Raw genomic sequence first — 27,928 nt, forward strand, 5'->3', positions numbered from 1 at the left:
TGTGGGAACTCCAAAAACTCAGAGGCCGCCCTTTGTGACTCGCACATTTGAGGTCCCACCCTGCTTCACACCAATGCCCACCCATTGACAAGGCATGACAAGGCACCATGACACCCAGTCACAGTCCTGGGGTGTCACCATTAAACAGAAGAGGTGCCAGCAGCAGTCATCCCAATGGCAACGCCCGCATAAACGATGCCCAGAAAGCTGCAGGAGAATACAGTCCAGAGATGCCAATTGATAGGAATGCATACACTAGAGGTGTCAGAAATGGAGCCAGGCAGGAGTAACACGGTGGGCACCCCATCAGGTAGTACTGAATTCACGGGCACGATGTCATGGCGCTATGAAAACAGACGGACACTTCGTCCCAAAGACCCGCCTTTAGACCCAAACACTCAGAAGGCGACCCTGACAGGGCGAGCTGTGCTGGTTTACACAGAGGTGCCCACCGAGTCTGCTTGACAAACCGACACGAGGAGGAGGAGGAATGACAAGAACTTGAGGCAGCTTACAAGGTACAGAGTTAGAATTGTTTTTTATTTTCATTGCCTTGAATTTTTATCGCATATAAAAAAAAGTTTCACACCCAACTTGTGTTTGAAGGCAGTGATGCGCAATTGAATCAGAATTGAACAGACGCCCAGGCACTGACTGACCTGGCAACAACTGGCTCACAGTTAATAGAACAAGAGAAATGTAAAGTTTGTGTTTCAGAAGAGAAGGGGGTCCGAGTACCCACACTGTGCCCTCCGCACCCACTGCCAGCTGTATACTATGTACACATAATTAAACTTCCATACAAAGGAGAACTGGGAAAGCCGAGAAGCACCTTCTCTAGCAGGCCTTACATGAAATGGTGCCAACGGTGCACAGGCCACGATTTACAGACGGACTGTGGAGAAACGTAAAGACGCCACTCTAGTTAGAGAACGGCAAACAGACGGAAGTGGAGATGAGCCAACGTGCTTTTTAGAGGGCAAAACCTCCAACATAAGATTACCCAAAAAACCAATCCAAATAAAAAGAAGACGCCTTTCCACAGCGGGAAGAGGGCTGCAGATCACAGATAAAAATAAGAATAAAATCCAATTGTGGCTTCCAAACTTACAAACAGAAGAATAAAATCACTCTGAAGGACAGCAAGGCACCAAGGAAGCGATCAGGAAATGCTCAGCAGCACCGTGTCTAGACTTTAATGGGCCTCCCGCTCATCAGCAAGCACTCTGAGGGTCCTGAAATGCCACTCGAAGATGTGCACTCCAATTATCTCGAGAGGAAGTCGTCTGTCAGAGAGAAGACTCGGCTCGGGCCGCTCATCTGCTACTCGGAAGTGGACAGCGAGAGGGCCATTTACAGGCCACCGGCGGGACACAAAACCGACGGCCACCCGGCTCTCTGCCAAACGGCACATCTGCTGCTTTTCTATCGGATGTTCTGGAATGTCTGTGGAGAAGCTTTAGGAAGAAAAAAAAAGAAAATGGCTGCTCCCTGACTAAACTCTCACGTGAAGTGGCAAGAACACGGCACCGATGGCGAGCCATCAACCCAAGCACAGCCGGCAAGTGACCGTCCATAGCAGGTGGAGGCGAGTCAGTCCCGAGCTCTAATGGAGACCCCGTCTCTCCAAATGCTTTCCCAGCACCACCAGAACACGCAAATGGAAAACAGCTAATGGGGGGACACGTGAGACGTGGAGGGCAGGCCTGAAGAGGACAGCGAGTGACACCTCGTCTGAAGTGCTGTCCCTCCAGGAGGAAGTCTTCAGTTTGTGCTCGAAGCTGAACTGTCGGGCCTTTCACTAACAGGAGCCGCACCAGTCTGGGGCTCACTGGTTTACAACTTAATGGTGGGCAGCAATGGAAGGCAGGAGGAGACCTTCCTGCTGATAGGCCGTTAGAGCCCGCGGCGCGACAAGACAGCAGCACAACAAACGCAAGACGTGTAACAGGAGGTTGGAGCGAAGTGCCAAGCACGATTCCGCTCCGTTCAGTCGTTTCATTTCACCTTCATAGAAAGTCTGAACTCCGAACCAAAGTGGACTTGTGACGGTCTGACTGGTGACGGTGACTGTCGAGTGTCCTTTTAGAGACGTTAAAAAAAGACACAAAAGTGTAACAGGAGGAAAGAAAAACAACAAACCGGCACAAAAAAAAATTTAAAAAAAAAGGCAAACCAAAAAGCCTCTCCTTAAAACACAAACCCAAACGAGAAGGACTTTAAGGTCAAACGCGAGAGCGCGCACTGCAAAGCCAATTCTGACGACTCAAGTCGTGGACGATGAAGCTTCGTTTTTACATTTTTTCGGTTTGGAGCTGCAGCCCCCTTAATACTGTGAGCATACATTCGACACGAGACGCCAGCCTTCTGTACAAAATTCGAATCTCGTGCGCCGTGAGTGTACATCAAGCGCTGCTGCTGCTGCCGAAAAGAATCACTCGGCTAAATTACAACAAAACTGGACAAGCTGCAGACGAAAAAAAAAATGAAATAAAAAAATGAAAAGGTCGGGTTTTGCTTCCCCAGTGCAACATGGTAAATTATTCAGAAACCGAACATTTACCGTAATGAAATAAATGGTCTCAGGATAAACCTCCTGAGGTTTAAAACTTTTAATACACCATCAAAAAAAAAATATATCTATTTTTTCAATTTTTTTTGGACTTTATCATAAAACTTGACACAGGGCATGTGCTTCACAGTTCCAGCCAGGCAACTTCATCTTGGTGAGTCACTTGCTCAAAAATGAACCAAGGCAATCACGGTCTTTAGTTCTGCTTACAGTACTGCTGCTGTTTTACACAGACTGGCCTCTCCTTTAGTAAAGGGTCTCCGCGTTGCTGCTTCGGGGCCTCTTGATTTTTTCAATGTTTTTCAGAATCATGTCATGCAGTGTAACCTGCAAAAAAAAAAAAAAACCAAACACAAAGCATAAGATGGCACTTCAATTAAATCTGACAAGAAACAGGAGCGACACTGCAAAGCTCATTACTAGGAATAACAGCGACAGGCCGCCATTACTGCAAGACCATCTCTCAACTTACATACTGGTTCCTTAGCTCGGAGACAATAATCTTCAGGCTGATGTATTCCTTCTCATCGATTTCCGTCACAGTTCGACGATAGTCCTCCTGGTGAGGGGAATGGAAGGGCAGGCGTCGTTACCAAAAAGCATCACGGACTTGTCCAGCAGTCTAACTCACATACAGTGAAAAAGGAAGAGAAGCCCCCCTTCGAAATATTCCCATTTTTTTTGTGAAAGAAATCACAGCTACAGTTGAGAAGAATTTTAAAAAGTTAGAATACAGCGGGTTGGAGAATAACGGACTAAAAAACAAGAAATCCTGAGATTAATAAAAGATCAGCCCCCTCCTAAACTCACTCAGGTGTCCATGCCCACCATTCCCATTGCGGTTACTGGTTTCCTCCCACCTGTGCTCATTGTAATGAGTGTGATTAGTGAAGCTGTTCCTGGTCCATTCATTCCCCTGACAGCAAACAACTGACTACGGGCGGCAGGCCACCTTCAAAAGATCTCAGGGACAGAGTTGTGGACGGACAGAAGGCAGGAGATCTCAAAGGCTTTATCAGTCCCAAGGAGCTCAGTAAAGTCCATCATAAACAAGAGTTTGGTAAATAATAATAATAATAATAATAATACATTTTATTCAAAAAACTCAAGGTCACTGTACAATCAGATAAAAATTAAACATTCAATAACTTAAAAATTTAAAATCCAAATAAAACACCACCAGTAACAATTACAGTGAAGAAGCCATTTTGAACAGATGAGTTGTAAGATTAGCCTGAAATTGGTGAACGGTAGTCGTGTTCCTAAGGTAGGCAGGTAATGAGCTCCATAAGCAGGGTGCCGATCTGCTAAACACGGGATATCCCATCGTGACAAGACGTGCTGCTGGACTATTTGAGTTGATGGAAGAAGAGGATCTGAGCATACAAGAGGGTTTAGTGACTTGTAGGAGCTGTGAGAGATATGCAGGGGCAAGATTACGAATAGCCTGATACTGTATGTAAGGACTAAAATGTTATAGTAGACCCTAAACGTTACTGGCAGCCAATGAAGCCTCTGAATAACAGGTGTAACGTGATCAGAGTCGGGTGTTTTAGTAATTATACGAGCAGCCGAATTCTGAACAAGTTGAAGTTTATGTAGTCACTTTTGGGGCAGACCAAAGAGAAGTGAGTTGCAATAGTCCAGGCAGGAGGTGACAAACTGTTGGCTAAAATAGCAGTAGAGTGATTTGACAAAGATGGACGCAGGCGATTATTGTTACGCAGGTGAAAGTAAGCTGCTCAGGTAACAGTACTAATGGTACTACTAGGACCCTCCAAAATGGATGGAAGATCAAGGAGGACACTGGTAAGAGAGGCCACAGAGAGGCCAATGGCCACTTTGAAGGAGTTACAGGATTTGATAGCACAGAGTGGTCATTATTGGTGTGCAGGTGACAACAATTTTTTCTCAAGCGCTCCACCACTGTGGCTTGTTCAGGAGGGTCACACTTCTCAAGAAAGGCCACATGAAGGCTCATTTGAGCTTTCTCAGAATGCACCTTGAAGATTCGGATGCCAAGTGGAAAAAGGTCTTCTGGTCAGATGAGACCAAAATCAAACTCTTTGGCCTCAACAGCAAACGGTACACCAATGCAGCTCACCACCCACAACACACCATACCTACAGTACAGCATGGAGGGGGCAGCATCCTGTTGTGGGGGGCCTGGGGCTCTCGTTAGGGTAGAAGGAAAAATGGAATGGGGCAAAATACCATCAAATTCTAGAGGAAAACCTGCTACCCTCTGCCAGAAAGGTGAAGATGGGCAGAAAGTTTACCGTTCAACACGACGACGACCCGAAGCACACCGCAAAACTGATCATACGGTGACTGAAGGAGAAAAAAGTGAATCCCCCTGGTGTGGCCTGGCAGAGCCCAGACCTAAATCTGTGGAAAGATCTGAAGATAGCAGACCACCAACGCTCACCGTCCAACGTGACCGAACTTGAACAGTTAAAGTGTAATTGGGCAGATATTACACAATCTAGGTGTGCAAAGCTGAGAGAGAAGAACCAACAGAGTCAAGGCTGTCATTAAAGCAAAATGGGGACAACAAAATGACATGGGGGGGGCTGATCCTTTATTAATCTCAGTAGGTCTTGGTTTGATTTTTTATAGAATTTTTCTGAACTGTAGCTGTGATGTCTTTCACTTGGATGTTAGAGGTGGCACTGAGAAAGTCAAGGCTGGGAAGAAATATTAAGTTTCTGTGTTGTAAAGCAAAAAAAAAAAAAAAAAAGGGAATATTTCTGCCAATTAAAGAACATGAAATCGGTATCGGCCTTAAAAAACCATCCCTAGTAAGTGACCCAGTACTGTGTAGGTCGCTTAGCCTGGCTTTCCAAGACCCGCTTACCAAGTTTCACTAATTATTAGTGCTTACCACATGAGGGTATTTTGCGATTTTAGACACGAGCTTGGCTCTCGTAATGTAGTATCTGCAAAAAAGTAAAATAATGGCTGGTTACTTGGGGAGAAAAACAAATTACATTGAAGGAGAACAAACAAAACGAATTGACCCCCAAAAAATAACAGTATTAAATAATCCAAATCATCACAGAAGTAAAGCAATGAAGTAAATCTAGAACTGAAAGGCTGATTCAAAGCAGAGCAGAGGTAACGAAGCAGTTGCATATTTTAAAGCACACAAATTGTTTTTTTTTTTTTTAAATGTTGATCACTCTGATAGCGTCGAGTTTAAACTTCATTTCTCAAATTGACAGATTAAACAATCAAGTCACCATGAAAAGGTTCCTCCATACCTTGCGGTTTTTACATTTTGTAAACCAATTAATAAAACAGACATTTCATACATTTGTGTGCAACTGAAAAGTAAGAATTAAAAAAAAAGAATGTCCTCTACTCTCTTAGACTTAAACTGTGCACCACATCTCTTGTAGATCATCACACACAGGCGGTGCATTTATCCTGACGCACTCTACCTAATGGCGCTTAACAAATGGCAGACATCCATCCATTATCCACCCCGCTATATCCTAACTACAGGGTCAAGGGGGTCTGCTGGAGCCAATCCCAGCCAGCACAGGGCGCACAGCAGAGATACTCGTGACTATTATCATCCAATCAGATTTTTAGGAGTCAAGATTACCAGAAGAGTCCACGTTCTGCTGCTGTCTTGTCAAGATACAGAAACTGTTCGTAATTAAATTAGATAAACTTTATTAATCCCATGCAGAAGTTCAGATGCATGCAGCAGCAGCAGGATATTTCTTTAACTCCAATGAACATTTTGTGCATAGTCTCTGCTGTCTAATAAACTGGAGTTTGTCCCATAATGCACACAAAATAGGAGAAACTACCAAATAAACATTTTTGTTATAAATGCATGGAAGCAAAAAGAATCAAATATCTGAATCGTCAAATGTGGGATGTAAGTCGTTACTTGGTGTTTTTGTGCAGACCTTACTGATGAAACACCACATTTTTTTGAAAGCAATGCCTAAATTTTAAAATGTGACGCTGGTATTGCTGATGCATTTCAGGTGCTGACAATACACTTACTAAAGGTCCATGGTGTGTATTTGTGAAATAAGAAGCTTATGCGCTACCCAGATGTTTTACTATTCTACTCAGTGTAATCAGTCCATGATTTGCTTTAACATGCGACTTACTAGTGCAATCACATGCGTCCCTCGGCCAAAAAGTGAAAGATCTGAGAGCTAACAGTTTGGCACACACCTTGAAATTTGGTCCAGGTAAGAAGCTGCTTCCCCTTCTACTGTTCGAAGTTCTGCCACTGTTTCCTCCTGTTAATTTCAGAGTATCAAGTTATTCATGAGATTCTTTTGTATCAGTGTATCAAATCTCTGTCACTCACTGACAAAAGACTCGCCCATCAAAACAGCTGCCCACATTTATGTCTTTCACACTCCACTTCTAAAAGCAACTCCTTAGTGCACAAAAACCATCCATGCATTTTCTGAACCTGTTTTTAAGTAAAAGAATCTTGAAGCAAAATGTATGGCATTAGAGAAAACTCACACAGACACCAAATTAAGTTGCCTATTAGCTAATGTGTACAGTCTGCTATTGGCATGTGGGAAGACAATGGAGCGTCAGAAGAAAGTCCACACAAACGGTGAGTGGGACCAGCCTGGAAATCAAACCCAGAATGCCTCCTTTCATGGAAACATCTGCATATGAGGAGTACATCTAAACAACAGCACATGTCACAGAGAGCACTGTCGCCAGGTATTTTCACAAAATGATATATCAAGATTACAAATGTACCAGTTGCCAACTGTAAAGAATTTCCAAAAGGAAAGAATCTAAATATACTCTCTGAAACCTCCAATAGAAAGGAAAACCGTATACCATCTACGTTAAGTTCAGTTCAAAGCTCCAGAAAATGTTCTTACTTCATGAATTAAAAAACATGGCTCTACTGTCCTACCACTGTGTTGTATGCTTTAAAACTATTAGGGTCTTTATTAGTACGTGGCATTAAACTCTGCAGGGTCACATCTCTCTGTAGAGCTTCACAATAAGCACCTTACATGCTGTTATAATGTGTGCACATGCTGTGCTCCCTTCGAAGGAATCAACCAAACCACAAAGCTGACCTGATTGGGTTTACTGGACTGGAAGGATCGCTTACCTGAATAGACACCCCAAAGTTGTTTCCATCTTCTATTCTGGGAATCAACAGCTGAACCCACATTTTAACCTGTTTTAAAAGAAAAAGTTGGAAGCCACTGCACATGAAATGTATTTGACGCTGACTGAATGACAATTCAAGAAATGTCATCATCTGCATGGTATGACAAAACAGAGACAACTCGTTTCAGATATCATGCTCAGGATTGAGGAGGATGTAAAATTCAACAGGATGTTCATTTCTGAAATTCTTTGAGTTCAAGAGTTACAGTTCTAACTCTTGAGGTAATTGGCTGTTATCACTTTATTTCAAAGCATGGATAAAATATTTAGCTATTATTACTTTATTTATCTTATATATAAAGCAGACTGTAACAATCTTGCAGTCTTGTAAGTATGTTATCATCCAGTTGACACTTGGAACGCTTACTAAAGAACTGTCAGCCGATTAGAAACTATTGAAATGATTGCAAACACCTGGAAGCAAGTTAAAGAAAGGACACTAGTGACAAATACAGAATCTCATTACAATAACATTTGTGTTACAATGAAATACTTTTTAGGTCCCTGGGAGTTTGTTGTAACAGAATTTTACTTGTAATCAGTATTGAGCAGTGACAGGCATTCAAATCAGCAAAATAACAAGAGGACCCACATTTTTGCACAGCCAGTTTTTCACATTTGATTTAATTTCAAATACCTAAATACTGTGTCACTAAAAATCTTTGTTCGGAAAACACCGCAGTACTGCCAGGAAATGAAAGACATGCCACTGTTATCTTTTTTTTTTTTGTTGAAAGGAGAGTCAATTATTATGCAGGCTGAGAGGAGGTCCCGAACTTATATACACATACTGTACATTACACACACACACACATATATACACACATATAAACACACACACATATTTATATAAAACACACATACATACATACACATATATACTGTATACACACACATATAAACACACACACACACACATACACATACAGTGGGGTACAGAAAGTATTCAGACCCCCTTCAATTTTTCACTCTTTGTTATATTGCAGCCATTTGCTAAAATCATTTAAATTCATTTTTTTCCTCATTAATGTACACACAGCACCCCATATTGACAGACAAAAAAAAAAGAAATTTTTGAAATTGTTGCAGATTTATTAAAAAAGAAACACTGAAATATCACCTGGTCCTAAGTATTCAGACCCTTTGAACCCTCAGTATTTAGTAGAAGCCCCCTTTTGAGTTCATACAGCCAGGAGTCTTCTTGGGAAAGATGCAACAAGTTTTTCACACCTGGATTTGGGGGTCCTCTGCCATTCCTCCTTGCAGATCCTCTCCAGTTCTGTCAGGTTGGATGGTAAACGTTGGTGGACGGCCATTTTGAGGTCTCTCCAGAGATGCTCCATTGGGGGGCTCTGGCTGGGCCATTCAAGAACAGTCACAGAGTTGTTGTGAAGCCACTCCTTCGTTCTTTTAGCTGTGTGCTTAGGGTCATCGTCTTGTTGGAAGGTCCCAGTCTGAGGTCCTTAGCACTCTGGAGAAGGTTTTTGTTGCATCTTTCCCAAGACGACTCCTGGCTGTATTACCTCAAAAGAGGGCTTCTACTAAATACTGAGGGTTCAAAGGGTCTGAATACTTAGGACCATGGGATATTTCAGTTTTTTTTTTTTAATAAATCTGCAACAATTTCAAAAATTCTTTTTTTTTGTCAATATGGGGTGCTGTGTACATTAATGAGGAAAAAAATTAATTTAAATGATTTGAGCAAATGGCTGCAATATAACAAAGAGTGACAAACTGAAGGGGGTCTGAATACTTTCCGTACCCACTGTGTGTGTATACAGTATATATATATATATATATAAATAAATAACCCTGAAAATGCAATGATTTTGTGTGACTTATTTTAAAACCTACATACAGTGTATACGTTTGGAGTCATTCTTGATGGTGGGCACACCTTAGACTAATGGACGTTAGCAGCGGAGAAGCATTTGTGAAGTGCTTGCGATTTGGACGGGGTGTCTTTCCAAGCCCCCTCTTTCACATTGTGCAGTGGCTGTTTTCCCGGCCAGGTGCCACCCCCAATTATTCCGCAACACAGCGCTGCTTTTCTCCAACGTCTACCCACTTCATAATCTGCATTTTAGTTTCTAAAGATACTTTGTGTTGCTTTTCATTTTAATACTGGGTAAATTATATTTGTTAGTTTACAAATATTTACACTTACTTATTTGGCTGATGCCTTTATTCAAGGTGACTTACTACATTTATGATACAATTGGTTCCATTTCTTTAGGTTTTCAAACTGGAGCACAGGCAGGTCACGTGACTTGCTCAGGGTCACACAGTGTCAGTAATGGGAGTTGAACACACAACCTCAGGGACTGAAGTCCAAAGCCTTAACCAGTACACCACACTGCCTGTGCAGTTTATAAAAATAATAACTACAGTACACATGAAATATCTGACTACTCAAAAATAATAACTCTGCATTCTACAGCACATACAATAACAATGACAAATGACAACTACTGTATGTAAGGAGGTGACACAATGACCGATCTCCAGCAGACTGGTACCTGAATTTGCACCTTCCATCACAGCTCTTGTTACATGGACTTTGGCATAAAGCAGCAGAGTTTTCAGAAGATTCATTAGAGAAGGGCATTCGTGTAGAATAGGAAGACTATGCAGTACCTTTCATTAATTTCTCTTTTAAGCTCTTTTTGCTGATATACTGCCTAGGGCTCCCATTACCCCTTTCCAATAAGCTGAAAATTTAAAACCACAATTTATTAACAACAACAAAAATAACTCACTGTGTTGCACTTTTCTATGAGGGTTCTGATCTCAGGCTTCACTTTCTCAATGAGTTCCACCAACTTGTTGTTACTCTTCATCATCCCACCAGGCATCACAAAGACTTTAGTACCTGAAGCAGTAAAAGACACCACTGCCTTACTTAAATGAATGTAAATGAGCAGCAATAAAAGCAAAAAGAGGAGAGTTAAGGCTGCTGTGCACCTCAAACAGCAGATAACGTGAGCAGGAAGAAAACCTGGAGAGAAACCATTTACAAAAGCTAAAAAGGAGTAACACATGAAGACAACCTCATTATTGGGGAACGTGTTTTAGTTGTGACCTTCATTCGGAATAGCAGGGTTTCCAAACTTTTTTTTTTTTATTTATTTTTAGTGCAACTAATTTCTTTACTGGAAGAAAACTACTGCGATTAAAAGTCAATTTAAATTATGTCACATCTATACAAACCCTCTTCAATAATTGTTGTGCCTTTTAACAGAGGAAATTAGATAATATGAAAATTTTCTACAACATAAAAAACATCTCAAAATACTGCAATCACATTTGGGGGGGTTTGGGTGCAGTATCGGGCACAAGGGAGGAAAGCAGTTCAGGACGGTGCGCCAGCCTATCACTGGTTCTTTTACGCACACACCCACCCTGAGTCAGGTAACTTAATGTGCATTTCTAAAATAAGCCTTAAAGTTTGCTTAGAAGAAAAAAAGGCTCTGGCACTTAATTCAAACAAAAAAACAACTAAACCAAAAAAAATTTGAGGATCTACGGAGGGACTATGTTCAGGATATCTTGCTATTTCACACAATTGTCTGCATTTAAATTAAATTATGTACAATTAAAAATGTAAATCCTTAAGAAAAGAAGATGACCAAGATAAAAAATATGTATGAAAAGCACAAGCAGATCTCTGAATACTAATAGGAGTCATAGTGGACTCTAAGCTATCAACTTCCCATCAGTGTGCAGAAGCCATTAAGAAGGCTAACAGAGTGTCAGGTTATATAGCGCCTTGATGTGTGGAGTACAAGTCACAGGAGGTGACACTCAGGCTTTATATCACACTGGTGAGGCCTCATCTGGAGTACTGAGTGCAGCTTTGGTCTCCAGGCTACAAAAAGAACAAATCAGCACAAGAGAAGGTCCAGAGAAGAGCGACAAGGCTGATTCAGGACTACAGGGGTTGAGTGATGAGGAAAGATTAAAAGAGCTGAGCCTTCACAGTTTAAGCAAAAGAAGATTAAGAGGTGACATGACTGAAGTGTTTAAAATGATGAAGGGAATTAGTCCAGTGGATCGAGACTTGAATTTTAAAATGAGCTCATCAAGAACACGGGGACACAGTTGGAAACTTGTGAAGGGGAAATTTCGCACAAACATTAGGAAGTTTTTCTTTACACAAAGAACGACAGACACTTGGAATAAGCGACCAAGTAGTGTGGTAGACAGTAAGACGTTAGGGACTTTCAAAACTCGACTTGATGTTTTCTTGGAAGAAATAAGTGGAGAGGACTGGCGAGCTTTGTTGAGCTGAATGGCCTGCTGTCGTCCAGAGTGTTCTGATGTTCTAATACTACCATTTTGGTTTGTTTTTTTTTTTGTTTTTTTTTTTTTAAAACGTCAAACTAAACCAAAATTACTTTACGCCAGCAGGGACAGGTTAAGCAAATGACACAAGCTTAAGGAGTCAATGACTGGAACAAGAAACCAGCAACCAGTGTGCCAAAGCCTAAGGAACAATAGCTTTTTTAAAAAAAACACAAGGATCTGAACGTCAGAAAGCTCTCCTGTTAAAACAAATAATGGTAACAAACTGCAACAGTCCAGATCAGGGGACACCAGCTTCAGTCCTGGAGGACCACCGTGGCTGCAGGTTTTCATTCTAACCCTTTTCTGAATGAGTGACCCGTTTTTGCTGCCAATTAACTTTTTTTGAACTAATTGTAATTGATTTGCTCTTGAAGACTCAGAACCTTTTAATTGTTTTTTCCTTAATTAGCAGCCAAAAAAATAATGAGATATCATATAATATCTGAACATAAAGAAAGGTGAAGGTCTCAGGAATGTGGATCTGCTCAGGACCCCAAAACATTTTAACAGAGCTCTTACAAAGAGAAAATTAACAATTTCCGAAATGTCTGCTATTGCACAATGAGAGCAGCAACAAGCCATGGAACTAAAGAACAGGTTTAATTAATAAGAAGACTCGGCGCCTCATTAAGCAGCTGGTTGGAGTTTGCAGCCCTGACTTAGTTGATCTTCGGTTGGCTCACTCCTTGTTTCATTTGTGTTTGGGTGCCATTTAAAGAAAGCAATGAAACAATTCAGAGGAACAATGAAGAAATTCAGGAGAACAAATCTTAAAAAAGCAATTTAATTAAAATGAATTCACAAGAAGTTAATTAGCAGCACAAGCAGGGCACTCATTAAATAAAGGGTTAGAATGAAAATCTGCAGCCACAGTGGTCCTCCGGGACTGGACTTGGCAACCCCTGGTCTAGATGGCACTGCAAGAATAATTTGACAAATCTTTACAGGAAAGCATCTGAGCTGGCAGACCAGTTTTACACGGGCGCCGTAAGGAAATCTACTCTGAGGCGTTCAGCTTATACTTGCCTTGGCAGTTTTCTTCAATATCTTCCTGCTTCCTCTTTTTTGCATTCTGTGGCTATTAAAGACAGACAGACACACAAAGAAAAATGCATTGAAATAAGGAGGCACATAAAGAACACAATAAAGCAAAGCTGAATACGCTTCACACAGCATACTAATAAAACTGATTTTTAATGCTTTCATAAATAAGCTTATACAGAATCATTTTCAAATATGTCTTAAAATTAGTATGCTCATTAAACATCCTACTTCCTCAGGAAGGTAAAACAAAATCTACTTCACTATTCTTCTCTCTTGCTGTATTTAAAGTATAACCTCCTTAACCTGACAGACTAAAACTCAAGAGTACGTCGCCCTTTGCTCTTACAGTGAAATGTGATTTGGGGACCTGGCTGTCCTCTGTAAATATAACTGTCAGTTTTAAGAACTCTTAAATTTAAAAAATAGAAATAACAACAAAAAAAGTATGTAGATTCCACTTACGCCTTCTAGTCCATCATGGCTGTTTGTGAGCAAAATTGGGTCAGGCACACTCAGATTAATTTCTGAATGGATTTCATTCAAATCGAGAACATTTATCAGAGGATCCTTGAAAGAAAAAAAAGTACACAATTAAATTCAAGCCAATAAACATAACAGAAATATAAAATTCAACGTCTGTCGGTCTGCTTTTCACGAAAGAACTATTTAACGGATTTAGATCTTTTTTTTATCTACAGGTGCTGGTCATAAAACTAGAATATCGTGACAAAGTTGATTTATTTCAATAATTCCATTCAAAAAGTGAAACTTGTATTTTAGATTCATTCATTACACACAGACTGATGTATTTCAAATGTTTATTTCTTTTAATTTTGATGATTATAACTGACAACTAATGAAAGTCCCAAATTCAGTATCTCAGAAAATTAGAATATAAATTAAGACCAATGCAAAAAAAAGGATTTTTAGAAATGTCGGCCAACTGAAAGGTATGAACATGACAAGTATGAGCGGGTACAGCACTCAGTATTTAGTTGGCCTGGATTACTGCAGCAATGCGGCGTGGCATGGAGTCGATAAGTCTGTGGCACTGCTCAGGTGTTATGAGAGCCCATGTTGCTCTGATTGTGGCCTTCAGCTCTTCTGAATTGTTGGCTCTGGCGTATTGCATCTTCCTCTTCACAATACCCCATAGATTTTTTATGGGGTTAAGGTCAGGCGAATTTGCTGGCCAATCAAGAACAGGGATACCATGGTCCTTAAACCAGGTACTGTTAGTTTTAGCACTGTGTGCAGGTGCCAGGTCCTGTTGGAAAATGAAATCTGCATCTCCATAAAGTTCATCAGAAGCAGGAAGCATGAAGTGCTCTAAAACTTCCTGGTAGACGGCTGCGTTGACCTTGGACCTCAGAAAACACAATGGACCAACACCAGCAGATGACATGGCACCCCAAACCATCACTGACTGTGGAAACTTTACACTGGACCTCAAGCAACGTGGATTCTGTGCCTCTTCCTCTCTTCCTCCAGACTCTGGGACCTTGATTTCCAAAGGTTTCATCAGAGAACATAACTTTGGACCACTCAGCAGCAGTCCAGTCGAGACGTTTCTGACGCGGTCTCTTGTTCAAGAGTGGCTGACACAAGGAATACGGCAGCTGAAGCCCATGTCTTGCATACGTCTGTGCCTGGTGGTTCTTGAAGCACTGACTCCAGCTGCAGGCCACTCTTTGTGAATCTCCCCCACAGTTTTGTTTCACAATCCTCTCCAGGGTACAAGCGGTTATCCCTATTGCTTGTCCACTTTTTTCTACCACATCTTGTCCTTCCCTTCGCCTCTCTATTAATGTGCTTGGACACAGAGTTCTGTGAACAGCCAGCCTCTTTAGCGATGACCTTTTGTGTCTTGCCATCCTTGTGCGAGGTGTCAATGGTCGTCTTTTGGACAACTGTCAAGTCAGCAGTCTTCCTCATGATTGTGTAGCCTACAGAACTCGACTGAGAGACCATTTAAAGGCTTTGGAGTTAATTAGCTGATGAGAGTGAGTGCGGCACCAGGTGTCTTCAATATTGAACCTTTCACAATATTTGAATTTTCCGAGATACTGAATTTGGGACTTTCATTAGTTGTCCGTTGTAATCATCAAAATTAAAAGAAATAAACATTTGAAATACATCAGTTTGTGTGTAATGAATGAATCTAATGTACAAGTTTCAACTTTGTCATGATATTCTAATTTTATGACCGGCACCTGTATAATTTTCTTCAACATTCCAGTTGATTCTGTGACTTCTCTCATAACGCTAAGTAACATAGTTCGCTTGCGGTACCAATTTATTTGTGCGAATCCGAGAGAGACGCATCGGGCCAAGGGGAGGGAGGTGGGGCCCTCCTCACTCACGTGCCAGCCCTCAGGGTGTGTACCTTACCTCTGCTTAGCTAGCAAACGAGAGAACGACTTAACAGATTTTGATCAGGTTTTTTTCCTGGAATTTGCTTGACCATTCTGGTTGATTTTGCGACTTCGCTCATCACTCCAAGAATCATAGTTTGCTTGCAGGAGCGATATATTTGCGTTAATCCGAGACAGAGGCTGCAGGCCGAGGGGAGGGGGAAGCGGGACGTCAGGAGTTGGGAGCTAGGCAGGGCCCTGTCACCACGTGTTGAAGTGTACCTTACCTCCACTTAGCTGTTTGTTTATTGATATTTAAAGTTTCTCCTGCTTCACTACTACACAGGTGAAGCCATAGGTGATGGCTAGTAATAGATAAAAAATAGTTTTCTTGATTGATATATTGGGAATTAGAACATAAAATGCAAAAAAAAAAAAAAAAGGTTATGTTGAAAAAACCAAACTTTGAGTGTCTCAAGAGGAATGGATACATAGGGAGAACATAATAAAAAGCTGCACAACAGCAGGTCGCTGCTCCCAGCATTGCTTGTCAATTTGTATTATTGGAATGTTTTCAAAATAACATCCAAGTGGCATGTAGAGACCTTCAAAGTACTACTGTGTGCCATACTACTTAGTAACTTATTCCATTCACTTCTGGCCCTCTGTGTAAAGTATAACCTTATCAAGTTGGCTAGCGGTAAATATTTACACCAAGTCCCTTGTTCCTGTCCAAGAGCTACTGTACATTTTAAAGTAACACCCGCCATCTACACCATTAACTGCCTGCAGACAGATTAACACTCGGTTATGTGACCCCTTAATCTGCTTTGGCTTAAACTGTAAAGATTCAGCCACCTCAGTCTTTCCCCAGTGCACAGTCTCGACAGTTTTGGACTACGTCTCGTTATGCCCAGTTACTCTCTCCTGGGTTGTTTAATTTTCTAACTGCTGATAGGCGTTTTTTTGTAATGCAGTAAGTGGTCTGGTTCACTATAAAAGGGCCGGAGTTAGGCAAGTGATTCAAAGAAACCTTAACGTTAGGCGTCATTGTCATATTGAGACCATCACACTTATCACAAACAATTCTATTTTTCAAAAAAAAAAAAAAAGACACAGTAAGTCAGTCTGCGACATGTTGGGAACAGTGGAAGACAGACAGACCTGCACATCACCATAAAGCATCACAGTATACTAACCTTGAGAAAATGGTCAAGCTCCAGTAACTTTTTGGGAAAGAAGTTTGCAACTAAGTCTTCTGCCTAAGGAAAAATAAGAATATAAATACCAGAGCTTAAAAAAAATAAATAAATAATTTTCCATTTGATCACCAAAACATGTTGGCTACATTGTACTTCAGGAAGATCATCACAAGAAAAGTGAAACACGTTAAAGGGCATGGAGTATAACTTACTGCTTTCCTATCGATTGCATTCACCTTTCACAAGTTTCCAGACTTTAAAATTAAATGAAACGTCAGTACTTACAATTCAGGCAAAGTGGAAACGTTCACGTTCAACGTCCCTACAGATTTTATTTTATTTTTTTCTCCAGCTGTCTGGAGTTTATTTTGTTTTTTCTGTCCCCCCTGGCCATTGAACCTTACTCTTATTCGATGTTAATGTTGATTTATTTTGTTTTATAATTGTGTCTTTCATTTTTCTATTCTTTAATATGTAAAGCACTTTGAGCTACTGTTTGTATGAAAATGTGCGACAGAAATAAATGTTGTTGTTGTTGTTGGAATTCAGGAATTGTCATGACAACCCATGGCTGCAGGGACTTTTATTCAAACTAAATTTTTTAATCTACATCAAGGGAGTAAAACTCCCTCCGGTCCTGGTGGGCCGCAGTGGCTGCAGGTTTTCATTCTAACCATCTTCTTAATCAGTGAGCCGTTTTTGCTGCTGATTCACTTGTTTGGCCTTCATTTTAACTGACGTGACTCGGACCCCTTTAGTTGTTTCTTTTTACTTAATGAGAAGCCAAACAATAATGAGACACGAAATAAGATGCCACCTGATCAGCTAACCTGAAAATAAAGAAAGGTGAAGGTCTTGGTCACATTGGTCTGCTCAGGTCACCTAAACATCTTGATGGGGGTCTTAGAAAAAAACAGGAAATCAACAGAGTGCTGTGGCAGAACGAAAGCAGCGACAAGTCCTGATATTCAATGACGGCTTTAATTACAGTAGCAGCAAGAATCGGCTTCTCGTTAACAGACTGGTTGGAGTGAAACTGGCTGGAGTTTGACGTTCCAGTTTAGCTGGTCATCTGTCGGCTCGTTTCGCGTATGAAAATGAAGGGGTAAGGAGTGAAATAGCAGTGAAAACTGATTAGGAAAAGGGTCAGAATGAAAACCTGCAGCCACTGCGGCCCACCAGACCCGGAGCTGGACACCCCGAATCAAAATACAGTGGTACCTTGGTATACGTTCGCTTTGGAATAAGTCCAACTTGGTATACGTCCTATTTGGATGTGAAAAATTTTGCTTGGTATATGACCTTTGTTTGGAATACGACTCGCGTGCTACCCTTGTTTACCTCTCTCGAGACGAAGCCACGACTGCCCACGAGCGTCAGTACGCACTATAACTCTCTGTGAATTTTCACATGATTGTTGAAAAGTATGAAGATGGCATGCATATCTGGGACTTGGCTACTGCATACTGTATGCCAAGAATGACAGTATCTACGATTGTGAAAAACAAAGATGTTATTAAAAAGTAAGGTGAGGTTAAATGTATTTATTTCATCTAATTGCTTTTGTATTTATGTATTTTAGTATTAAGCAGGGTTTATTTTATACAACCCCATCAATGTATATGCCAATAACAATAGGATTTTTTTTCATGGGAATGGATTAATCATTTTCCCTTTATTTATTATGGGAAAAATTCGTTTGGTATACATCAAAGGATCTGGCACAGATTAAGGACGTATACCGAGGTACCACTGTAGTTCCTCAGGACCATTTTAAATGCAACATGACCTGTTAAATTAAACACAAGACAGTATTCCCCGTTGTTCAAGACAACATCTTCCACTCTCATCAGACCACTAGATTTTCTGCCACATCTTTGCAGGATCTTCCAATTTTGTTCCTTACAGACAAGGACATTTTTTTTTCAGCCACAGCTTCTTCCTTCAAGGCACTTTAAAGTGCAATGCCTTGAAAATTGTTGAGCTGTGAACATCCTCACTAATTACAGTCACTGACTTCTCCAACTCAGTCACAGAGGTCTCTCTGACAAATACCATTCTTGTTCTGCAAAGACGTTTAGAGGGGTCACCTGGCTGTCATTTCATAATTCTTCCACTGATCTGAGCACTGAGGTCTGTTCACTGCCTTAGTGGTGGTCTTGTACCCTACGCCAGAAATGTGCTTCTCAGAATCTTATAACTAGGGGGCTTACCCCCTGCTTGCTTCACTCACCAACACCCCCAGCCTGCGCTACGCGTCAGCCACTTGGCTTCTCTGCCACTCGTGTTATGAAGAGGGGGGCTGAACGCACCCCAAGGAGTCACAGTTGCTCCTCCGAAACCCCCTCTTAAACGGTGATACAATGGGAAACCAATGCAGGATTTTTTTTTTTTTCTCTTCTTTGCCCGATCAGCTGCTGGCTTGCTGCTGCTGCCGTGCGGCGTGATCTTCATCTCGTGCAGCGCTTCAAACTTTTAAAAGCCTGTACAGCAGTTGTCCTACTCTTTGTCTTATTTCCAGCCCCAGGCATAGTTGAATCTTTTGGCACAAAGTTTCCCCTTGCAGGACGCGAGTTCTTGATATTTTTTAGTTTATAATTTAAAAATGGAATAAGAATCTGAAAACCTCACAACACATTAAAGTTGATACATTCTGAAAAGAATGATGCCAAACATACACAGTGGGTATGCAAAGTATTCAGACCCCCTTCAATTCTTCACTCTGTTATATTGCAGCCATTTGCTAAAATCATTTAAATTATTTTTTCCCCTCATTAATGTACACACAGCACCCCATATTGACAGACAAAAAAAAGAATTTTTGAAATTGTTGCAGATTTATTAAAAAAGAAAAACTGAAATCTCACCTGGTCCCAAGTATTCAGACCCTTTGCTCAGTATTTAGTAGAAGCCCCCTTTTGAGTTCATACAGCCAGGAGTCTTCTTGGGAAAGATGCAACAAGTTTTTCACACCTGGATTTGGGGGTCCTCTGCCATTCCTCCTTGCAGATCCTCTCCAGTTCTGTCAGGTTGGATGGTAAACGTTGGTGGACGGCCATTTTTAGGTCTCTCCAGAGATGCTCAATTGGGTTTAAGTCAGGGCTCTGGCTGGGCCATTCAAGAACAGTCAGAGTTGTTGTGAAGCCACTCCTTCGTTAGTTTAGCTGTGTGCTTAGGGTCATCGTCTTGTTGGAAGGTCCCAGTCTGAGGTCCTTAGCACTCTGGAGAAGGTTTTTGTCCAGGATATCCCTGTACTTGGCCGCATTCATCTTTCCCTCGATTGCAACCAGTCGTCCTGTCCCTGGAGCTGAAAAACACCCCCACAGCATGATGCTGCCACCGCCATGCTTCACTGTGGGGACTGTATTGGACAAGTGATGAGCAGTGCCTGGTTGTCTCCACACACTGAGGAGAGGCAAGACACATGACAGCCCGCATGGAGTTTGCTAAAAGACACCTGAAGGACTCTGAGATGGTGAGAAATAAGATTCTCTGGTCTGATGAGAACAAGATAGAACTTTTTGGCCTTAATTCTAAGCGGTATGTGTGGAGACAACCAGGCACCTAAAAATGGCTGTCCACCAACGTTTACCATCCAACCTGACAGAACTGGAGAGGATCTGCAAGGAGGAATGGCAGAGGATCCCCAAATCCGGGCGTGAAAAACTTGTTGCATCTTTCATAAGAAGACTCCTGGCTGTATGAACTCAAAAGGGGGCTTCTACTAAATACGGAGCAAAGGGTCTGAATACTTAGGACCATGGGATATTTCAGTGTTTCTTTTTTAATAAATCTGCAACAATTTCAAAATTTCTTTTTTTTTGTCTGTCAATATGGGGTGCTGTGTGTACATTAATGAGGAAAAAAATTAATTTAAATGATTTTAGCAAATGGCTGCAATATAACAAAGAGTGAAAAACTGAAGGGGGTTTGAATACTTTCCGTACCCACTGTATACGTAGGTTTTAAAATAAGCCCGATTTAAAAGCGTGACAAAAAAGTGACATAAAAATGTCACATAAAATCGTTGCACTGTCATGCTTAGAGAGAGAGATAGATGTAAGGCACTAGATGGAGAGATATTTGCACGAGTGCTCTTTTGCTTTCATTTTGGTGTACTTTTGGAAACTCTCTACCATTCTGTTGGACCTCACTGGAGAGAGAACTTTTATCCTCACTGATTAACTGCAAACAGACAATCCTCTCATTCCCTACACTGGTGAAGACCACCAATACATTGGATGAGTTGGTAATGTAGCACACTGCACCCAAGCAAAAGTAGCCTCAAGTTAACAAAGGGTATGAAAACTCTACATTAAATTTATACATTTTTGATAGATTTTCAGTTTGTTTCTTTGACTTGGTGAGATGTACAGAGTTGTGTAGATAAAATATATTACAGTAAGGCTTTTTTAAGGTTAAGTTCAGAGAGTCTCAGAAAGTAAAATCTAAAAACAGCTGAACACTTTTTCACGACACTGGAAATTCTCAGATGTGGAAGCACATGGGCACACAGTGTGTGAATAGTAAACAGTGAGTCTCTTTATTTAAACAGGTCAATGCACTGCTCATTTCAACAAGAATAACACAGCAAATACATGGTTTTCTTTAATTTTAGGCAGTACTGCCAACAAATGTGTGGGGTGGGAGGTCACTCTTTACTTTGTTTGTCACCCACCTCTGCTCCAACAGCAGGACCACGAATTTTATGGATTTGGAATTTAGTCTGGAAATAAACCATCAGCTAAGTAAATGTATATGTAACCCTATTTCTTTACTTAATGTTTAAGTCATTTCTTTGCTCATGACTGAAACCATCTTCTTTCAAGACCCCCTAAGGGTTCTCTAAAATAAACATTTCAGCCTCTGAAAAACACAAGCAAAACTCTGCCAAAGCTAAAATGCTGCATCTGGAAGGAAACTAGAGACCTCTAGTGGTGATTATACGCCACTGCTGTGTGCTCAATGGAAAACACTCAGATAGGGATCGAAATGACAAAAATGACTGAAACTGGAGTTGTTAACTTAAGTTCAAATTAGAATCATTTTATTCTGATGGAAAAGGAAGGCAAAAGTGAATTTGTGAAAACTAATTACATCTGCATGAAAACTGCATAGTAATTCTTTCTAATACTGAAAATTTCCCTGTATGTAATTTGTATTTTCACTTCATGTAACAAGGAATTTATACTAAAAAAAAAAAAATAATCCAGTGTCATCCACATGGACCGTAATTATCAAAATGTAACCTTTACTTAATATAGCCACCTCACATTTTTGCAACTACACAGATCTACCTACAACCACACGCTCATTCAGGAAGTGGTCCCCTGAGGCAGAGCAGGCTCTGAGAGACTGGAACTACGGACTGGGATATCCTGCTGGGGTCACATAGTGAGAACATTGAGGAGGTTGTTGACTGCACTACTGATTACATCAACTTCTGGATGGACATTGTAGTTCCAGTAAGAACAGTACGCTGCTATGCTAGCAACACGTCATGGATTACAAGTGACATCAAGGGCCTTTTGAAGCAGAGGAAAAGGGGCTTTTAAAGGCGGTCATCAGCATGAGCTCAAACGCATGCAGAAGGAACTCCGAGTCCAGCTCAGCAGTATAGGAGAAAGCTGGAGCAAAAGTTGCAGAATAACAGCATGAAGGAAGTGTGGGATGGGATGAAGATCATCACTGGCTGCAGCTTGAAGCGGGGTGCCACCATCGAGAAAGACGTGGAGAGAGCAAACTTGATGAACAACTTCTTTAACGGGTTTGACCACCCTAACCCACTCTCACCTCAGGGTCCTCCACCCATCCTTTTGCTGACACCAGCATAGGTGAGACATCTCCACCCACAATTACAGCAGCCTATGTGAGCAGAGAGCTGAGGAGACTTCGTGCCAGCAAAGCAGCAGGTCCAGATGGAGTATCACCACGACTGCTGAAGGCCTGTGTGCTGGAGCTGGGGAGTCCTCTACAGCACATCTTCAACCTGAGCCTGGAACAGGGGAAGAGTCCCGAGGCTTTGGAAAGCATCTTGCATCACTCCAGTCCCAAAGGTATCAGTGAGTATCTAGTGAGCTGAATGACTTCCGGCCTGTCGCTCGGACGTCACATCTGATGAAGACCATGGAGTGGCTGCTGCTTCACCACCTGAGGTCACAGGTCCACCATGCCCTCGACCCTCTGCAGTTCGCATACTAGGAGAAGGTTGCAGCGGAGGATGCCATCATCTACATGCTACACCGATCCCTCTCCCACTTGGACAGAGGCAGTGGTGCTGTAAGAATTATGTTTCTGGACTTCTCTAGCGCCTTCAACACCATCCAACCTCTGCTCCTTAGGGACAAGCTGACAGAGATGGGAGTAGATTCATACCTGGTGCCATGGATCGTGGACTATCTTACAGACGGACCTCAGTATGTGCATCTCGGGAACTGCAGGTCTGACATTGTGGTCAGCAGCACAGGAGCGCCGCAGTGGACTGGACTTTCTCTGGTCCTGTTCAGCCAACATACATCAGACTTCTAATACAACTCAGAGTCCTGTCACGTGCAAAGTTTCACTGACGACACTGCTATTGTGGGCTGCATCAGGAGTGGGCAGGAGTAGTACAGGAACCTAATCAAGGACTTTGTTAAATGGTGCGACTCAAACCACTTACACCTGAACACCAGCAAACTAAGGAGCTGGTGGTGGACTTTAGGAGGCTCAGGCCCCTCATGGACCTCGTGATCATCAGAGGTGACAGTGCAGAGGGTGCAGACCTATAAATACCTGGGAGTGCAGCTGAATGATAAACTGGACTGGACTGCCAATACTGATGCTCTCTGTAAGAGAGGACAGAGCCGACTATACTTCATTAGAAGGCTGGCGTCCTTCAACATCTGCAATAAGATGCTGCAGATGTTCTACCAGATGGTTGTGGCGAGCGCCCTCTTCTACGCGGTGGTGTGCTGGGGAGGCAGCATAAAGAAGAGGGACAAACTGGTGAGGAAGGCAGGCTTTATTGTAGGCACGGAGCTGGACAGTTTGACATCCGTGGCAGAGCGACGGGCGCTGGGCAGACTCCTGTCAATCATGAAGAATCCACTGAACAGGATCATCTCCAGACAGAGGAGCAGCTTCAGAGAGAGACTGCTGTCACCATCCTGCTGCACTGACAGACTGAGGAGACCCCACACTATGCGACTCGGGGGGGTAAACGTTAACATTACATAAAGTTATTGTCTGTCTGTTAGACCTGCCTGGCACTCTCCACCTTGCACTGCATTTTTATCACTCTTTAATTAATATTGTTTTTATAGTTTTTATCAGTATGCTGCTGCTGGAGTATGTAAATTTCCCCTTGGGGATTAATAAAGTATCTATCTGTTACAATGGAGTACTACTAGGTAATGTGAACACAGTGCCTTCAAATCAGATGGTACACTCTCTCTCTGTATACGGGTCTTCATCGAAGGAGTGACATAACGAGTCACCAACCAGACACAACTGAAAGTACACTTGCTTGAAATTTATATCTGAGGTTTCACTCCTCAGGACCTACCTCTATTATATATATATATATACACATATATATATATATAAAATGCAACAAGAGAACGGATTTAGATCTGGATTTCTTCTATAATTTGCTTGAACATTCCGGTTGATTCTCTCAGCATGCGAAGTATCACAGTCTGCTTGTGATTTCCAATTTATTTGCGTGAATCCAAGAGACATGCAGCGGGCCGAGGTTTTTGGGCCTCCTCACTCACACGCCAGCCTCAGGGCGTACCTTACCTATGCTTAGCTAGTGAGCGAGAGAACTACTTAACGGATTAAGATCGTTTTTTTTTTTTTTAGAACTTTCTTGAACATTCTGGTTGATTTTGCGACTTCTCTCATTGCGAATCGTAGTTTGCTTTGCAGGAGCGCTATATTCACGCTAATCCAAGACACAGGCTGTGGGCCAGGGGGTGGTTAACGCGTGATGTCAGAAGTGGGGAGCCAAGGGGGGACCTCCTCACTGTCGTTTTTCACTAACACACCGGCGGAGCCGCGGGGGACGGCTAGTAATAATAATAATTTAAAAACTCTTAATCAGAAATATCATTTTAACCTGATTTATCTTGGCTGCCTTATAACAAAAAACAGGTTATGCCTTCTTCTAATTTTCCTTAAAATGCTCCTAAGGAAAAATTCTTTTTAAAAATATGAAAACTTAATATTCACATTTGTAAAAGTACATAAAATAAGAACAGTTAAATAGATAATTAGCATAGCAAATAGAGAATGAACAAGTTTACTTACTTCACTGAAGATCCGTTCTCTGAATGCAGAAACCTGGAGGGTGGTAGTTAGAATAAAACAAACAAAACAAAAGAAGTTAAAGACTCTCTCATATGATGCAACACTGTATATACTCAAAATGCAATTGGCATTTATTTCTGCTCTGTAAACCCGGACTACTCAGAATGGAGAAGGACCTCACAAAGTGATTGAGTCTGAAATCTGACAAAGCTTCATGCAGGTTACCAAACATGCAGTTACAGTTTTTGAGGCAAACTTCGATGATCTGGAAAGTGTGTGTCACAGGGTGACGTTAAAGAAACTGTAAATACTCATCTCAGCTGATGACACACACACACACACAGGACTTAACTTCAGTGAATCGGGGAGGATGGTTGCTTTAAATACCCACACATATTACCCTAGAAATCCCTTTCTTCCCAGTGCCATGTGTCTTTTTAATAAGATAATACATTTCAAGAAGCTTAAGAGTTATTCCTATGAATAATGTAACCATTTTACATAAAATGCACTTCTAAAACTGCAAGGAGTCCTTAGGAAAGAATCCATTTTCAAATGATGGAAATACTTTAGATGTACGTCTGTGTACATGCTGGCCTGCCTTGTCTCTTATCGGATGGTTTCATTTTATTTCTGTCTGAGAAGGCAAGTTACTTGTGTAAACACGACTAAATAGAAACCTTGACGATATGGCTGCCGATTCTCTATTGTACAATGTAGGGGAAACCTGCCGGGATCCCCTCACTGGACTACACTGCACTGCTAATTCATTCTTCTATTTTAAGAACACCATCCATCCATCCATCCATCCTCTTCCACTTATCCGAGGTCGGGTCGCGGGGGCAGCAGCTTAAGCAGAGAGGCCCAGACTTCCCTCTCCCCGGCCACTTCTTCCAGCTCTTCCGGGAGAATCCCAAGGCGTTCCCAGGCCAGCCGGGAGACATAGTCCCTCCAGCGTGTCCTGGGTCTTCCCCGGGGCCTCCTCCCGGTTGGACGTGCCCGGAACACCTCACCAGGGAGGCGTCCTGATCAGATGCCCGAGCCACCTCATCTGACTCGTCTCGATGCGGAGGAGCAGCGGCTCTACTCTGAGCCCCTCCCGGATGACTGAGCTTCTCACCCTATTTTAAGAACACGTTGCAACAAACAGGGGGCTCTTCCAATTATAGGTCTATGAATGATCAAAAACTCTTTGACTTCTGAATAAAATAAACCACAAACATTTTGGAAAAGATACACAGCGACCATACCGTAATGAGACTTGGTTCATAACTGCTGGAAAGCACAATTTCAACATAACATTCTAAAATCACGAGTTCCGTTGGGTTTCAAAACCCATCTCAGTAAATCTGGTGCAAGGCAGGAGCCAACCCTGAATTTCACAAGCTGCACTCACACTGAGCTCCTTTGAACTTCATACCTTTGTGACAAGACACCACACTGCCGTGGTGACACAACACAAAAGCTACAGACACAAACTCAGCACGGGATTCAAGATGCTGGACCCCAGTTATAATACAGGGCGAGTCGAAATTCTGTTAACATTTGAATGGTGGAAACAATTTATTCACAAAACATACTTCATATGTGCAAGATGATTTACAGGAACGTCTCAACCTGTTCGCCATCATATGTGGCACGTAAATTGTCCACAAAAATTACATATAAGTATACACATAGCAGTACCATTAGTGTTAACATAATTTTGACTCGCCCTGTATATACTTTAATACTTAAATGAATAAGCATACCGTTTTCTGGCTATGAGACAATATAAATAAATGATAACAGTGAGCAATGTTACAATTAATAAAAAGCTATATAATTACATAATTGAGGATTCCTGGTGAGGTGTACAGCTCACTGAAATAAAGTACCAGTGCTGGGACCCAGATGAGCAGAAGGGTGACATTGGGGACAAGTTTACAGTACATTGCTGCTGTCCACTCCCGTTATGTTTATTACTGATGGACACACTCAGCTTGACCCCACTAAGCACCTGCTAAACTCTACACGCTTCACCACTGGTGCCAAGCTGTTAAACGGGCACTCTGTAGATTGCTTTGCTACCAGGGGGTCCAGACGTCCAGTTTTCAGGCGGCCAAAACTCAAAGGGGGACAAGGACTTCGGTTCATTGTGTGTTTTTATAAGGCGCCCGGTACTCCATGGGGGTCCTTCTAAAATACAGTGTCCTCAGTGTCTGAAAACACCGCCGGCGTTAATTCGCTTAGTGGTAAGATGGGCACACTTGATGTCCACCTAAACACAAGCTGCCTGTACCCGAGTGTGTATGCTCAGCGAGACAACGGCGTCCTTACGAGAGGCTAACACTCAATGGAACAAGCAAAGAGACAAAGCAGTCACAGCACCCCAAGTGTTCACTTCAAAGCCCGACACAGTGAATACCAAGAACGCCGCGAGTGAGACGCGGCCCTCAATGGACGGCATAATACAAGAATAGCCGGCTCAACTGGGCCTCGGAACATCGACGGCTACCAGTCTACCCTCCCGTGTGGTCGCGGCTCTTTGTTTACCTTGGATTTCATTTCATTGTCCACTTTGAGAAGAGAAGCCATCCTACCACTGGATAACTGTGGTCAAGTCACAGCGCGGAGCGGAACGCTGACAGTAGAAGAGCCCGAAAGCGCGAAGAGGCCACAAGGAGCCAATGTGGGAACAAGAGATGACGCGTAAAGACTGCGCCGGACACGTGCACCAGAGCTGCGCGCGCGCGCCCCAGTTGGATGGAGTGGCTAGAAGTACGCGCGCGCGGGAACTTCCGTTCAACTTGTGCTCTGTCATCCTGAAAACTGCCAGCGAAACTTCGGAACAAACATCGATACGTCCTGACATGTAATCTGCAATAAATGAGGCGCTTAGCTCAAAACATCGAGAATTCGAACAAAGAATAAGACATATCAAAGAAATCAGACGA

General features: G+C 42.1%; 1 protein-coding gene across 1 annotated transcript; it reads right to left on the reverse strand.

Annotated features, from left to right (window-relative positions):
- Positions 1–519: 519 nt before the first annotated feature.
- Positions 520–27,698, reverse strand: psme3 (proteasome activator subunit 3). The gene is made up of 11 exons (XM_039739489.1): positions 27,528–27,698; positions 24,993–25,025; positions 16,698–16,760; positions 13,607–13,711; positions 13,127–13,178; positions 10,513–10,625; positions 7,692–7,760; positions 6,773–6,840; positions 5,457–5,511; positions 3,045–3,131; positions 520–2,899 (listed from the first exon to the last, which is right to left on the reverse strand). Exons 1-11 carry the CDS (start codon positions 27,567–27,569, stop codon positions 2,819–2,821), a joined length of 768 nt encoding a protein of 255 aa, XP_039595423.1. The 5' UTR covers positions 27,570–27,698; the 3' UTR covers positions 520–2,818.
- Between the last annotated feature and the right edge of the window lie 230 nt (positions 27,699–27,928).

This window comes from Polypterus senegalus, chromosome 17 (genome assembly GCF_016835505.1).
Source record: "Polypterus senegalus isolate Bchr_013 chromosome 17, ASM1683550v1, whole genome shotgun sequence".
NCBI lineage: Eukaryota > Metazoa > Chordata > Cladistia > Polypteriformes > Polypteridae > Polypterus > Polypterus senegalus.